Source organism: Oratosquilla oratoria, chromosome 27 (assembly GCF_046742065.1).
Source record: "Oratosquilla oratoria isolate Oo_2021 chromosome 27, ASM4674206v1, whole genome shotgun sequence".
Lineage (NCBI taxonomy): Eukaryota > Metazoa > Arthropoda > Malacostraca > Stomatopoda > Squillidae > Oratosquilla > Oratosquilla oratoria.
Window position 1 is genome coordinate 8,446,515 of NC_134803.1, and position 14,747 is coordinate 8,461,261.

The window sequence follows — 14,747 nt, forward strand, 5'->3', positions numbered from 1 at the left end:
AGAGTAATAGACAGTTGGAACAAGTTAGATGAGAAAGTGGTGTGTGCAAAGACAATACATGAATTTAAAAATAGTTTAGATAAAATGAGATATGAAGACGGGATCCCACGAGCATAGCTCCCCTTCCCATAAAATACAACTAGGTAAAACTAGGTAAATACACACTTCAACGAACGGACGGCATAGACGACGTTCTGAAGAAAAAGTGAAATTTCGTGGATCCCAAAGCAAAGGAAGTACCTATTGTATTTACAGGGTGGAGGGAAATTGCTCGTGGTGTAGGGAAAGTAAGGAAAAAGGAGAAGGGGAGGGATTACTGAGGGAAATGGAAGGAAATGAGGAAGGTGAGGACTTGGCCCAGGCAGGCAGACGAAATCTAAACAAACGAGGTCCGGACCAATTTAGCGATGATGAAATGTCTAACAAAAATGTAAAGATTAGAAGTATAGATAAGAGCAATACAGTAGAAGATGATGAGAATATTTTCCAGGGATTTAAAGAGGGTGGGGGGGACACAAACCCCCCCCCGATTAACAAGACTAGAAGAGAAACTCGATAAGATGATCGAGCACTGGGAATTTAGGTTCGGTCACGTTAACAACATTGTGCAAAGAGTTGAAAAATTGGAAGAACTAGAGAAGGCGAACAAAAACTTAACTAAGGAAATTGAAGAATTAAAAAAAAACAGTTAAAAGAAGTAAAAGAAGAGAATAAAGTCTTAAAGGAGAATAATAAGGAGAACAAGGAGGGTTGGAAAAAAATCCAAGAAAATAGCAAAGTTGCATTCACTGACATAATCAGACAGCAAATGAATGAACATACTGAAGACTCAGTTATTAAAGTGATGAGACAGAAGGAGAATATAGTAAGAGACTTAGCAGACAGAAAGAAATGTATAATTATATTAGGAATGGAAGAGAAACATAACCCAGATAGAACCACAAGAATCAAAGAGGAAAATGAAAAAGTAAGAAATTTACTAGAATTAGTTCAGGAAGATGAACCAGAAATAATGAAACAAATCGAAGAGAAATTCAGGCTCGGGAAATATAGTACAGACAAGACCAGACCAATTAAGATTAAATTCAGGTCACAAACTACGGCTGAGAATATCTTATTCAAAACAGGGAAACTAGCAACAAGTGAACAATATAAAAAGGTATGGATAAAAAAGGGAAATGAATAAAGAGGAAAGAGAGGAGGAAATAAGGAATAGACATGAAGCTAAGAAAAAAAACGAGGCCAGAACGGAGACAGAAAAACAAGAATTCTACTGGAGAGTAGTGAATATGAAATTGAAGAAATGGAACATAAAAGAGAGAAACACAAAAGAAACAGAGAATACAATGGAAATAACAGAAAGTTAAGAGTATCCTACACAAATATAGATGGATTAATAACAGGACTGAATGAACTGAACAAATATCTGAAAGAAAAAGGTCCGGACATAATGGGCATTGTTGAGACAAAATTAAAAGGCCCACTACCACCCAACAGCATAGGACACAATGCATATAATTATTGGATTAGAAACAGAAAGATAAAACAAGGGGGTGGAGTTATGTTCCTGACTAAGAAGGATATAAACGTGAAGAGAGTCACATATGGGAACAATAGAGTAGAGATGATAATGATAGAAGTAGAAGATAGAGATAAGAAGAGCAGAAAGTTTGTAATAAACTACGTGCCCCCAAAAACAGCCTCATGGGAAGAGAATGAACATAAAAGCATGTTAGAAGACACAAGAGTAACACTAAACGAGATAATGGAAGATGGAGGAAGAATAGTTATGATGGGCGACTATAATTGCAAAGAAATATGCTGGGAAGAGATGACCGTAAAGGGTGGAGAAGACTCATGGGGAAGTGTTCTACTTGAGATGATTATTGACCACACAATGACACAATGGATCCAAGAGAACACTAGGTATAGAAATGAAGAAGAACCATCGAGGCTAGACCTAATAATCACATCAGAACCTAAAATAGTGGAAAAGATAGAATACCAGGCACCAATAAGCAAAAGTGACCACATATTGATAGAACTAGAACTAAATGAGAAAAAATACATGAAAAGAAATTAACAATATAGAAAAGGAAGATTGATGTATGAAAAAACAAATTTTGATAAAATAAGAGAATTCTTCCAAAATGAAAGCTGGGAAAGAATACACAAAGAAGATACAACAGTAGAAGAGAAATGGAATATTTTGACAAAAATCTATAAAAAAGGAGTAGAAAAGTATGTCCCAAGACAAAAACAAGAAAAAGAATATGTAAAATGCTGGTACAATAAAAGTTGTAGGGAGATAAAAGACAAAAGAGACAAAGCTTGGACCAAATGGAAGGAAAAGAGAAGACCAGAAAAATGGAAAATATATACTTGTTATAGAAATGAATATGTACAAGCGTGCAGAGAGGAAAAGAGAAAATATGAAAAAGATGTCATAGAAAAGTGTAAAGATCAACCAAAACTATTCTACAGATTTGTAAACAACAAACTGAAAAACAAACAAGATTTGGAGAAATTAAGACAAGGAGGAGTTGAATACACAGAGGAAATTGAAATGGCGGAAATTATGAACAAACATTTTAAATCGGTGTTTACAAGAGATCGAATGGAAAGAGAAAGTCCCCCCTATGAAAGAAATAGAAGTAACAAAGAATGAAATATTGAACCACTTGAGTAATCTTGATGTCAGAAAATCACATGGACCAGATGAAATAGCAAACTGGATTTTGAAAGAATGCAGGAATGAACTAGCAGACATAATACATAGCATAATAAACAGTTCCTTGAAAGAAGGTAAAGTTCCAGAAGATTGGAAAAAAGCAAATATAGTACCTATATATAAAGGAGGAAATAAAGAAGACCCTAACAACTATAGGCCAGTCTCTCTAACAAGTACAATAGCAAAAATTTGTGAAAGAATTGTCAAAAATAGATGGGTAAAATATTTAGAAAAAAACAATGTGCTCAATCCAAGGCAATTTGGATTCAGACAAGGACGATCATGCGTCACCAATTTAATATGTTTCTATTCAAGACTAATAGATATAATACAAGAAAGAGATGGATGGGCTGATTGTGCATTTCTAGACCTAAAAAAAGCTTTTGACAAAGTACCACATAAGAAGTTGCTTAAGAAATTAGAAACTGAAGGAGGAATACATCATCCAAAGAGAAGTTACATTTTTTTCCTATACAATATTACCAACCACATACTGTCCAACTCACTAATTGCCGACCTCAACCAAACAATGATGATTCTTGCTTAAATGCACAATTTTATATAAAAAATTAATATATGATTGCATTATTTGACCTATTTTCTTTAAAATGTGTGATTTCCATGTAATTTGATCAAAGATAAGTTACGTTTTTATCCTCTGCAAAATTACCAACAACAGCTATGAATACCGTCCGGTTTTTGCTGAAATGCACAATTTTATATATAAAAAAAATTGCATATGGTTGTATTATTTGACCTATTCTATTTAAAATGTGTGATTTTCATGCAATTTGATCAAAGAGAAGTTACGTTTTTATCCTCTGCAAAATTGCCGACCGATTCGCTCATAGTCGACCAAACTCGAAGAACGGTTTTTCCTAAAATGCACAATTTCATATAAAAAATTAGCATATGATTGCATTATTTGACCTATTTCCTTTAAAATGTGTGATTTCCATGCAATTTGATCAAAGAGAAGTTACTTTTTTTCCTCTGCAAATTCGAACAAGGACGGTTTTTGCTGGAATGCACAATTTTATATAAAAAATAGCATATGATTGCATTACTTGACCTATTTTCTTTAAAATGGATTTTCATGTAATTTGATAAAAAAAAAGTTACGTTTTTATCCTCTGCAACCTTACCGACCACAGCTACGAATATCGTCCAACTCATTAATAGCCGACCAAACTCGAACACATACAGTTTTTGCTGAAATGCACGATTGTATATAAAAAATAGCATATGGTTGCATTATTTGACCTATTTTCTTTAAAATGTGTGATTTCCATGAAATTTAATCAAAGAGAAGTTACGTTATCATCCTCTGCAAAATTGCCGACCACAGCTATGAATACCATCCGATGGTTTTTGCTGAAATGCACGACTGGTCAAATTACATGAAAATTACACATTTTAAAGAAAATAGTCGAAATAATTTAACTACGAGTATTACACTAATAACACAATAATAAGAAACTTAACAGAGTGTAGTTTGATCCATACCACCAGTGATCATAGATGGCGGGCTGGACGAATCGTAGCTGTGGTCGGTAATTTTGCAGAGGATAAAAGCGTAACTTCTCTTTGATCAAATTACATGGAAATCACACACTTTAAAGAAAATAGGTCAAATAATGCAACCATATGCTAATTTTTTCTATATAAAATTGTGCATTTGAGCAAAAACCGTCATTGTTTGGCTGAGGTCGGCAATTAGTGAGTCGGACGGTATGTGGTTGGTAATTTTGTAGAGGATAAAAATGTAACTTTTCTTTGAGCAAATTACATGGAAATCACACATTTTAAAGAAAATAGCTCAAATAATGTAACCATATGCTAATGTTTTACATAAGATTGTGCATTTCAGTAAAAACAGTCCTCAACACCCATCACTCATTCTCACTAACCGTTCGTACATCCTTGTCGAGCACTGTATATATATATATATATATATATATATATATATATATATATATATATATATATATATATATATATATACATGTATATATGTATATACATATATATATATATATACATTATATGTATGGATGGATGGATGGATGGTTGGATGTACCGTTGGATTCTTTCTGCTTTGCAAGGCTATGGGTACGTCTTTCAAAGAAATCTCTATGATGTTTAGCAGTATCTAAAATGAGTTGCATGACAATTTTTGATACAGTTTTGGCAGATGAATGTGGAGGTATTCCCAGGGACTACTGCCTGCTTGACTGGCTTTCCTCCTATCTTTTGTGGTTTTTGAGCATTCTTGTTGTTCTACTTCAAAGGTCTTAATCCAACGTTTGGTGGCATGCTTCCAAACTGATCTGTCTTTGGTTAGACTTTCCCGAGAGTTGGAGGTGGTGTCAAAACATAATGCTTTGAGATCCCTCTTGCTGACATTTTCATATCTCAGTGCTGGTCTTGTTATCTCTTTTCTTCCTGGAGTTCTCTATAAAAAGACATTGCGAATTCTGCCATCATTCATACGTATCATGTGACCAAGTCATTTCATTCACCTCTGGATCATGATATTGTTTATGCTTGGGATTCCTGTTCTTTTCAGCACACATTCATCCCGCACTCTCTCCTCACAGGAAATGCTGAGGATGTGCCTCAGGCATTGCATGTGGTAAGAGTGAAGTTTCTTTTCCTGTCTTTTATATAGTGCCCATGGTTCGCTACCATAAAAGAAAGTGCTGACTACACAGGCTTTATAGACAAGAATGTTTGTGTGTTGTGAGTTTCTTGTTGGACCACACTCTCTTGTTCAGTTTTGACACCGCAGTAGCAGCTTTTCTAATTCGTTTATTTATTTATGAATCAGGCAATGGAATCTGATATTGTAGAGCCAAGGTAAACAGACTCTTGTACTGTATCTAACTTTGTATCTTTGAATACATAGGTGACTTGATACCTTGTCCCTCACTTGTCTTTTTCAGGCTGATAGTTAGTCCAAAGTCTGTGCATGTCTTACTGAACTGATTCAGGAGTAATTGGAGCTCCTCTTGGGAGTGGGCTACAAGAGTTGCATTATCAGCAAAATGGAGTTTACAGATGCATTTCTGCTGGACAGGAGTCTTAGCATTGAGTCTGGGGAGTCGGAAAGGCCTCCATCAGAACTTGTTCTTAGATAGATGCCCTATGTTAATGCACCAAAGGCTTATGTCAGCAAAACTGCAAAGAAAAACCCAAAAAGAGTTAGAGCAAAAACGTATCTGTTTCACGCCACTTCTGGGAAAGTGCTATTGTATACAACAGTACCTTTCATACCATCATGGAAAAATTAGATAAACCTGCTTGGGAGGACATCCTATTTTAGGTAAAATTTGGGAAAGTCCATTTCTGCTGACCAAGTCTTAGGTCTTAGTCAGGTCGAAGAGTGCAATGTACAAGGGGCGATCCTTTTTTTTTCTACATTTCTCTTGTATTTGTCTAACGGAGAATACCATATCGACTGTAGATCTTTCAGGTCTAAATCCACACTGAGATTTGGGGTATACATTCTCAGCTGGTATCTGCCGTCACTTCAGCGCCACCCTTGCATATGCCTTTCCAATTGTGCTGAGTGGCGAGATACCGTGGTAATTGTTGCAGTTACTCATGTCCCCTTTGTTTTGGTACAGGGTGATTTTTTTTTTTTTTTTTTTTTTCGTCCCGCGGGACACTACCTTCCTTCCAGCACAACATATAACTCAGCTTCTAAATATTTCAGCATGAATGCCATCTTGACCTGCTGCTTTTCCCCAAACAAGTTGATTTAGAGCTTCTTTGAGCTCCTCCTGAGAGATACTCCTGTCAAGATCTTCTTGCATTGGGAGGCATTCGATGGTATATCTAATGCTGTTTGGCTGACCAAGTTTTCAGTGGAGTACAGGTCTAAATAGTGTCCCATCCAGCGGCTCATCTGCTATGTTCTTTGAAGTAGTTCTTCACCTGAGGTTGATATCAAAGGTGCAGTTTTCTTTATTTGTGGTCCTGGTGAAGTTTTGATTCCATCAAATACCCTTGATGTCACCTCTGTCGACGGCCTCCTAGGGGCTGTATAGTTTAAGTCTACGGTGTCAAACAACCTGTTTTCATTCACAATTTCCAACGTATTGTGTCGGACTGACATTAATTTTTTTTCTGGTTAAGGCCATGTGATTTTTATCCAGATTATAGGATTAAATGCAGTATAAATAAGGGCAGAATAGTCTACATTGCTATTCATTATTTCTATTTTTCAGGATGCTGAAAGAATATACCCATAATTATCATCACGTAAATTTGCTTGTCTCCTTGTATGTAACTACATTCGACCCTCGATTTAAGGGATTTTGGATTTATGATATTTTAGATTAAATGGATTTCGAATTCAAATTATTTCGGGTTTAAGGGATTTTGGATTAAAGGATTTCAGAATTAAGGGCTTTCGGACTTAGGGAACTCCTCTATATTCTAAGGGACTCCATAGTCAAAAAGTCGAGTTTGACGAGGTGGACTTTTTGAATATGGAGTCCTCTCTATCTATATACCAAAAGGGTTCTTATCCCTTATAAGGGAGACGGTCAGCCAAGGCATGCACCCATTCCACCCATCCTAAACCCATTCAACACCCATTTATTTTATTTTTTAAAACCTTTGCCTAGTAAATGTGAGGAGCCTATGCCAGGAGGCGCTAAGTAGCTGCGGCCGAAGCCATCACGTTTGTCATATGCACTTGGAGGACTGTTGGGGGAAGTAACAGTCATTGATGGGAATCAGAGCGGAATGCGGGAGTCGAACCCACAACTAAGCAAATGCGAGGAGAGCACGCTTCCGATGACGCACGCCAGGATGGCCCTTAGATCGATATTGGTATTATCGATATTTCGATTTCTGATGTTACAATTGCTATTACCGTTGTACAATTAGTGGTCGCGCTCCGCCAGCGCAAGGTCCTGTTTGTCCTGATCTTTATGTGTACTGACATTTTAAGCGTTGTGAAGAGCCTCATATATTTCGTTCTGGCTGGAGACCAGCAATTTTACTCACCTCTGGGGAGACCGCAGGAACAACTGAGACCTCAATCGATCGAGACTTTTCATTCATTTATCTATTTATTTGTTTATTCATTCATTCATTTACTTACTTATTTATTTATTTATTTATTAATCTAGTTATCTATTTGTATATTTATTTGCTAATTTAGTTTCACCTTCCTTGTCTGTCTCCACACCCCGCCCCAACCAATCAAATCTCACCCTCACTGCTCAGCTCTCTGCAGCCGGACCAATCACATCTCACCTACCCTAATCCCCCTCACACATGTATCTACCAATCGTATCTCATGTCCCTTGCCCAACCCATCACCAACCACATTCCACCTTCCCTGCCCCACCCCCAATATCGACCAATCACAATCCTCCATTCGCCGCCAATGATGGCCATTACCTGTTAGTACTGAACTGTCTCTGCAGTTTAAGCTTGTCTTCGATCTGTTCAATGGGAAACTGTGGGACTTCGTAGGGCGCAGAGATCTCCTTCTTCGACTCCTCCTTCATCATAATGACCCCGGCGAGTTCCTCCAGCTCCAACTGCAAGATCGGGAACGCCGAGTTGTTGTAAGTCGGGCTCTCGCTTCCTGTTGGGGTAGACAACGAAGAGGTCGTGAGGAATACAACGGGAAGACTATCGTTGATTATTATCGAAGAAAACGGGAACAAAATTAGTCTTTCATACAGTGACGCCCCACTTAGCTGAAAAAAATCGTCAAAATGAAAATACATAAAATAGGTCACGGTGCTACAGAGAATTGCTGGGCATTACAGAGAGAGATTCCTGGACCCACCTTACTTCCCAGAAATTCTTTAGAATTGGATTTTCCCAGATGGCACCTCTGCTCCGGTAAAACTCACGTCCGGACTTCTTTATCCTGGGAGTTTTTGGATTTTTTTTCGGCACAAACATAGGAAACAAATGCGACTCTCTCTGTGCAGTAGTCCCCGCACATGTCTTGTACTGGATGTCGGCTATCGATTTTTTACACCAAGGTGCACAACACATTCATGCACTACTTACATAAGATAAATTCTAGAATCTTACTAGTCTTCTGGGACAACTTTATTAAGTGCAAGAAATAGTGCGACGAATATGTAAAAAGAGATAATGTTTTGTGATAAACCAAATACTAAGAAGCTACTTTGCTGGCATTCAGCTAAGATGTTGCCGATCGTTGGTAAACCATGCATATTTAAAAAATGTACATAATTTTTTTTATAATGAACATCAGCATACTACAGAATAGATGTACAAAATGGGAGGATTTTTCTATGATATAAAACATAGGTTTACACCAATAGAATATAGAATAGTCGCATAATATGCAAATATCAAGGTGATGCCACATTTTTTATGACATGCAGAGGCTAGTGACGTCATGTCGGCCGCCTCAAGGCTGTGGATCATTACGCATTACAATGAATTAAAGTTTCACCTTTTACACATATATCTTTAAGATGCAATATATGATATGAATGGAACGTGACAACATACAACTATTATACACTATTTTGTAAACTTGTATCTTATAAGCATTTTTCTTTCCTATTTCATGCATATGTTTTTATTGTATTCTGATATGCGATACCAAATTTTTATGTAATTCTTTTTTAAATATGCGTGGTCTGTCAACCATCGACGACGTCTTTTGACCTAGATTCCAGCAAAGTAGCTTCTCGGCAGCGGCTTCGTCCCAAAACATTATTTGTTCGTAGCAACACTTCTTGCAACTTACCAAGTCTTCACATAAGGCTAGCAGGATTCCAGAATTAATCTTATCAAGCCTCAAAAATGACTCTAGCAAGCGAAGACGAAAAAAGTCGACTGCTTCTAGTCCTTGAAAGGAACCTATGACAAACTCGAAGTGCAAATAGGCACATGCGAGCTAACTACACAAGATCCTCCATCTATAAAATAGTGGTAAGATCTCCAAGTTATACTCAATCAGAAACTTATTTTCATTACTTACAAGGCTCTTAAACTCTCCGGATGAAAGAAGATTTTTTTTAGAAACAGTTCGCTTACTATTACATCTACAAAAAGCAATATTTGCATATCGTACATATTTTAATATATCTGCTTAACGATGAAGAAATTCATTATTTACAGTACTGGCAGATACCAGCCATATTATTTTATGCTTTTGTATGAGGAATATTTATTTTAGGATAGATATAGTATTAAGGCTTAACTTAAGCCTTAATGCTATATCTTAAGCCTTAAGAAGCAAACATCTTTCATTTTTTTTATCAGCCTGTCTAAATTTAAGTGAAAATTTGGAAAATGTATTATATGTGTTTCAGTTGATTACTTTGTCTCGAATATTCCCGCATCAAGGACCAAATGACTAACTTTATCAGTGGAAAAAGATTTAAAATTCCTACTGGTCGTGATAATGTTCAGGTATATTCTTATTGAGATGTAATATACGATAATGGAACAACTCGTTACCCTATCAAACAATGCACATTAAGCTTGTTACTTCCATCCACAAAATTGGGTCTGTTCACAATCATTGCGTAGCTTCGTTTATTTTTCATTAGTACACAATATCTTATGGATTCCGATTTCTTGAGCCTCAACCGACACATCAATGAAACAAAAAAACAAACAAAAAAAAGATAAGTAAATAAGTAGATAGCTGAAAAATGATAAATGAACAAATATATAATTAATGAATAAATAAATCAATAAGTGTCAGTAATGAAACAGATGAACAAGTAAATTAATAAATAGATAAATAACTAAATAAAAAAATCAACAAATACGATCAACACATAGAATACATCATGTAACTCAAATTATGACGGGAAATCTATTTCTTCTTCTTTCTGAAAATAGTGAAAAGTAGATAATACGGTCCTGAAGGAGAAGAGAATAATTTCGAGACGCCGTGGTCGGAAATCACTTTGCGAAGTGGCACGTAACTTTATATGTCACACATAACTCTACGGGTAAATAGCTTCATCTCTGGGAGGTAATTACTAACCCCCCCCCCCATCCCTATGCAAGAAGAGAAAGAATACTTTGAAGCCTTAAGTTCCCATGTTTCAAAAGGAAGCACCAATACCATTATACCGCCTTGTAATTTTGTTCAGCAAAGTCGTCGAAGGCTATTCAAATGTCAGCACCGTTCTTGCACTACCATCACCATCATGCCATCATCAACCCCACCTCCCACCTATCCCTCCCTCCCCCACCACACCCACCTCCACTCTAGAGGACTCAGCCACCGGCTCAAGAATCCCGTCCTGGAACTCTGAAACTTCGTCGGAAGGCAAGGGATCAATATTGGAAACTGTACTCGAAAATAAAATCGGCGTTATTGCGACAATAACAGTATTTGCAATATAGTAGCAGCGGCAGTAGAAATGAAACCAACAGTAGTAGTAATAGTATTGTGATAGTAGAAATAGCAGTAGCAACAGTATTGATAATGATAGTAGCAGTAGTAGTAGTTAAAGTGGTAGCTTTAGTAGTACTAGAAGTAGTTGCAGAAATAGCAGTAGTAGTAATATCAGTGACAGGAACAGTAGTAGCTGTAGTAGTAGTAAAAGTAAATTTAGTGACAGTAACAGTAGTAGTAGTAGTAGTATACTATTAATAGCAGTAGTAGTAGTACAAGTAGTAGCAGTAGTAGTAGTAGTAGCAGCAGGAGTAACAGTAGCATTTGTAGCAGCAGCAGCAGTAGTAGTAGCAACAGCAATAGCAGAAGAAATTGTAGTAGCAGCAGCAGCAGTAGTGGTAGCAGTAGTATCAATGATAGGAGCAGTGTATAGGCTGCATAACAAATGTTCCTGTGGTACATATTTTGATCCAAACCATGCGACGATATGTAAGCAGGGTGGATTCATCTGCATGAGACATGACGAAATAAGGGATCTTACTGTCCAAATGCTTTGGGAGGTATGCAAGGATGCGACCATCGAACCAGCATTACTCCCACTAGGAGGGGAGAACTTCAGGCACCGCACGTCCAACACATCAGATGAAGCACGAGTGGATGTCAGCGCAAGAGGTTTCTGGACATGGGGACAACTGGCCTTCTTTGACATGCGAATATTTGATCCGATGTCCCCCTGTTACAATAACCTAACTATTGAGGCGTCCCACTCCCGGAACGAGAATGAGAAATTCAGGATGTACGAGGAGCGTATACAGAATGTGGACCAGGGCTCATTCACTCCGATAACCTTTACGACTTCAGGTGGGGTGGACCCAAGGACAAAGGCATTCTACGCTCATCTAGCAGAGGTGATGGCAGAAAAGAAACAATAACCAAAGAGCAGCATTGTAGTGTGGATGAGATGTAGACTATCATTCTCACTCTTAAGATCAGCTCTCCTATGCCTAAGAGGTACCAGGTCCCCACCGCCTAAATGATCGCATATACAAAACCTCGATTATAAGCACAATGTAGTAGAAAGTAGGATAAATGAACTTCTGTATCAGGCTTCATTAAAGTTAAATAACACAAAAATAAAAGAGTAGTCGACAACGATCATTGGCGAGAGAAGGGCCAATCAACTGTGTCTGTGGGAGACAGATCCTGACTGCTTTCACCACACAGTTCCACGAGGATGGAGGTCGTTTAAAAATAGTAGTAGTAGTAGTAGTAGTAGTAGTAGTAGTAGTAGTAGTAGTAGTAGTAGTAGTAGTAGTAGTAGTAGTAGAAGTAGTAGTAGTAGTACTAGTAGTAGTGGTAGCAGTAGTAGTGGTAGTAATATTAGTAGTAGTACCGTTAAAAGTAGAGGTAGAAGTGTAAGAAAAATTAGTAGTAGTAGCAGTAGTAGTAGAAGTAGTAGTAGTAGTACTAGTAGTAGTGGTAGCAGTAGTAGTGGTAGTAATATTAGTATAGTACCGTTAAAAGTAGAGGTAGAAGTGTAAGAAAAATTAGTAGTAGTAGTAGTAGTAGTAGTAGTAGTAGTAATAGTAGTAGTAGTAGTAGTAGTAGTAGTAGTAGTAGTAACAGTAGTAGTAATAGCTGTTGCTGTTGTTGTTGTTGTAGTTGTAGCAGTAGTAGCAGTACTAATAGTAGTAGTACTAAAGTATCAATAATACTAGAAGTGGTATCACCGTCACTATAATGAGAAGTGAATCAAACCACAACTCGAAATAGCACGAGATTCGTAACACCGACACTCGATTAATCATCTTTCTCGTGACACCGCTTCGAAGCCCGCCCATGAAAACCGAACCGGCTTCGAAACATTCACAGGTTCGAAAAATGGTTGAAACAAGGTTCGAATACGCTACGATGTTTTGTGTGACTTCTGACCCTGGGACGTACCGTTCTGAGCCCTCCCGGCGAAACGGCTTCGAAACGCACTTCACAAGTTCGAACGCGGGGCTTCATGAACTACGCTGCTGCATCTCACTTCGGTGCACCGACACCCGACCGAATGCGGCTGTATGGACGCTCCGCCGAAGATTGCGGTCTCCAGCGGCAAGAGGAGGAGGAGGAAGAGGAAGAGGAGAGGAAGGAACGAGGACAAACGAGGAGCATCCACCACCTAGAGTGGAGGAATCGGTTGGACGGTGGAGGCGGTGGTAGTGGGTGGTAGTGCAGGTGGAGGTGGCGGCGGTGGTGGAGGAGGAAGTGGTGGTAGAGGGGGCGTTACTTTTCCATCCCACGTAAGGAAAATGCCGCTCTTACGCGCGCGCGTGCAATCACACACGCACACACACACGCACGCACACACACACACACACACACACCAGAGCAAAGAAGAGAGAGAGGAGATTTGATAGCTATTTACAGAATCATGAAAGGCATAGAAATTATTGATAGAGAGGACCTAATAAAATGGGATGATAGAAATACAAGAGGACACGGAAAGAAAATCAAGAAGGACAGCTATGGAAGAGATCTGAAAAAGAACAGCTTTCCTCACAGAGTAATAGACAGTTGGAACAAGTTAGATGAGAATGGAGTGTGTGCAAAAACAATACATGAGTTTAAAAATAGTTTAGATAAAATGAGATATGAAGACGGGACCCCACGAGCATAGCTCCCCTTCCCGTAAAATACAACTAGGTAAATACACACACACACAAACACACACGGCTCGACGATCGCAACCGTTAATCTATTGGTCCGAGTTCGATTCCCATTTAGGGTTGAAATAATTACAGCATCGCTACGCTGCTGGCCGTTACTCCAACTCTCGTGGGCGGGGAGTTGTGTACGTGTGTGTGTGAGTGTAAGGTCACAGCGTCACCCATAGATTGGTCATATATGAGCTCTGAGCTCTCATCCTGCACGTAATAGCTGTTGATCACGAATCCAACACGCGATCCAAGACCATGGTGAATCACACACACACTTCAGGTGATAAAGCATCGAAAAAAACTACCAGGGGAAAAATAATAAATAAATAGATAAATAGAAATAGAAAAATAAAGATAAAATGAAATAAAAATCTTGAAAGTGACGACCTTATGGACGTTATCCGGTCACGCGTCGTCCTCTGCAGCGCCTTCCCGGTGCGCACAAAACCCAACGCAGCGGCCTTTGTCCTGCGTACATACAGGACCTAAGAGCTTCAGGGTGCGGGGGTGGGGGAGGAGGAGGAGGAGGAGGGGGAGGAGGAGGAGGAGGGGGAGGAGAAGGGGAAGAGGAGGGGGAGGGGAGGAGGAGGAGGAGGGGAAGGAGGAGGAGGATAGGGGGAGAAGGAGGAGCAGCAGGGGACGAGGAGGAGAAGAAGGAGGAGGAGGAGGAGCAGGGGACGAGGAGGAGAAGGAGGAGAGGGAGGAGGAGCAGCAGGGGACGAGGAGAAGGAGGAGCAGGAGGAGCAGGGGACGAGGAGGAGATGGAGGAGGAGGGGAAAGAGAAGGAGACGAGAAGGAGGAGCAGGAAGAAGAGGAGGAAGAGAGGGAGACGAGGAGGAGGAGGAAAGAGAAAAGAAAAGCGTAGGAGGAAAAAGAAAAGGAGGAGGAGAAGAGGGAAGAGGAGAGGGAGGAGGAAGAGAGGGAGACAATGAAGAGTAGG

The 14,747-nt window shown here is 39.0% G+C and overlaps 1 protein-coding gene across 10 annotated transcripts in view; it reads right to left on the reverse strand.

Moving 5' to 3' along the window:
• Positions 1 to 14,747, reverse strand: part of AMPdeam (AMP deaminase) — a 432,435-nt gene that overhangs the window by 144,617 nt on the left and 273,071 nt on the right. For all 10 annotated transcript variants that reach the window (XM_076210194.1, XM_076210195.1, XM_076210191.1 and 7 more), the window contains one exon: positions 8,150 to 8,339. In XM_076210194.1, the coding sequence (XP_076066309.1) occupies positions 8,150 to 8,339 (190 nt within the window). The remainder of the gene's footprint in view (positions 1 to 8,149; positions 8,340 to 14,747) is intronic.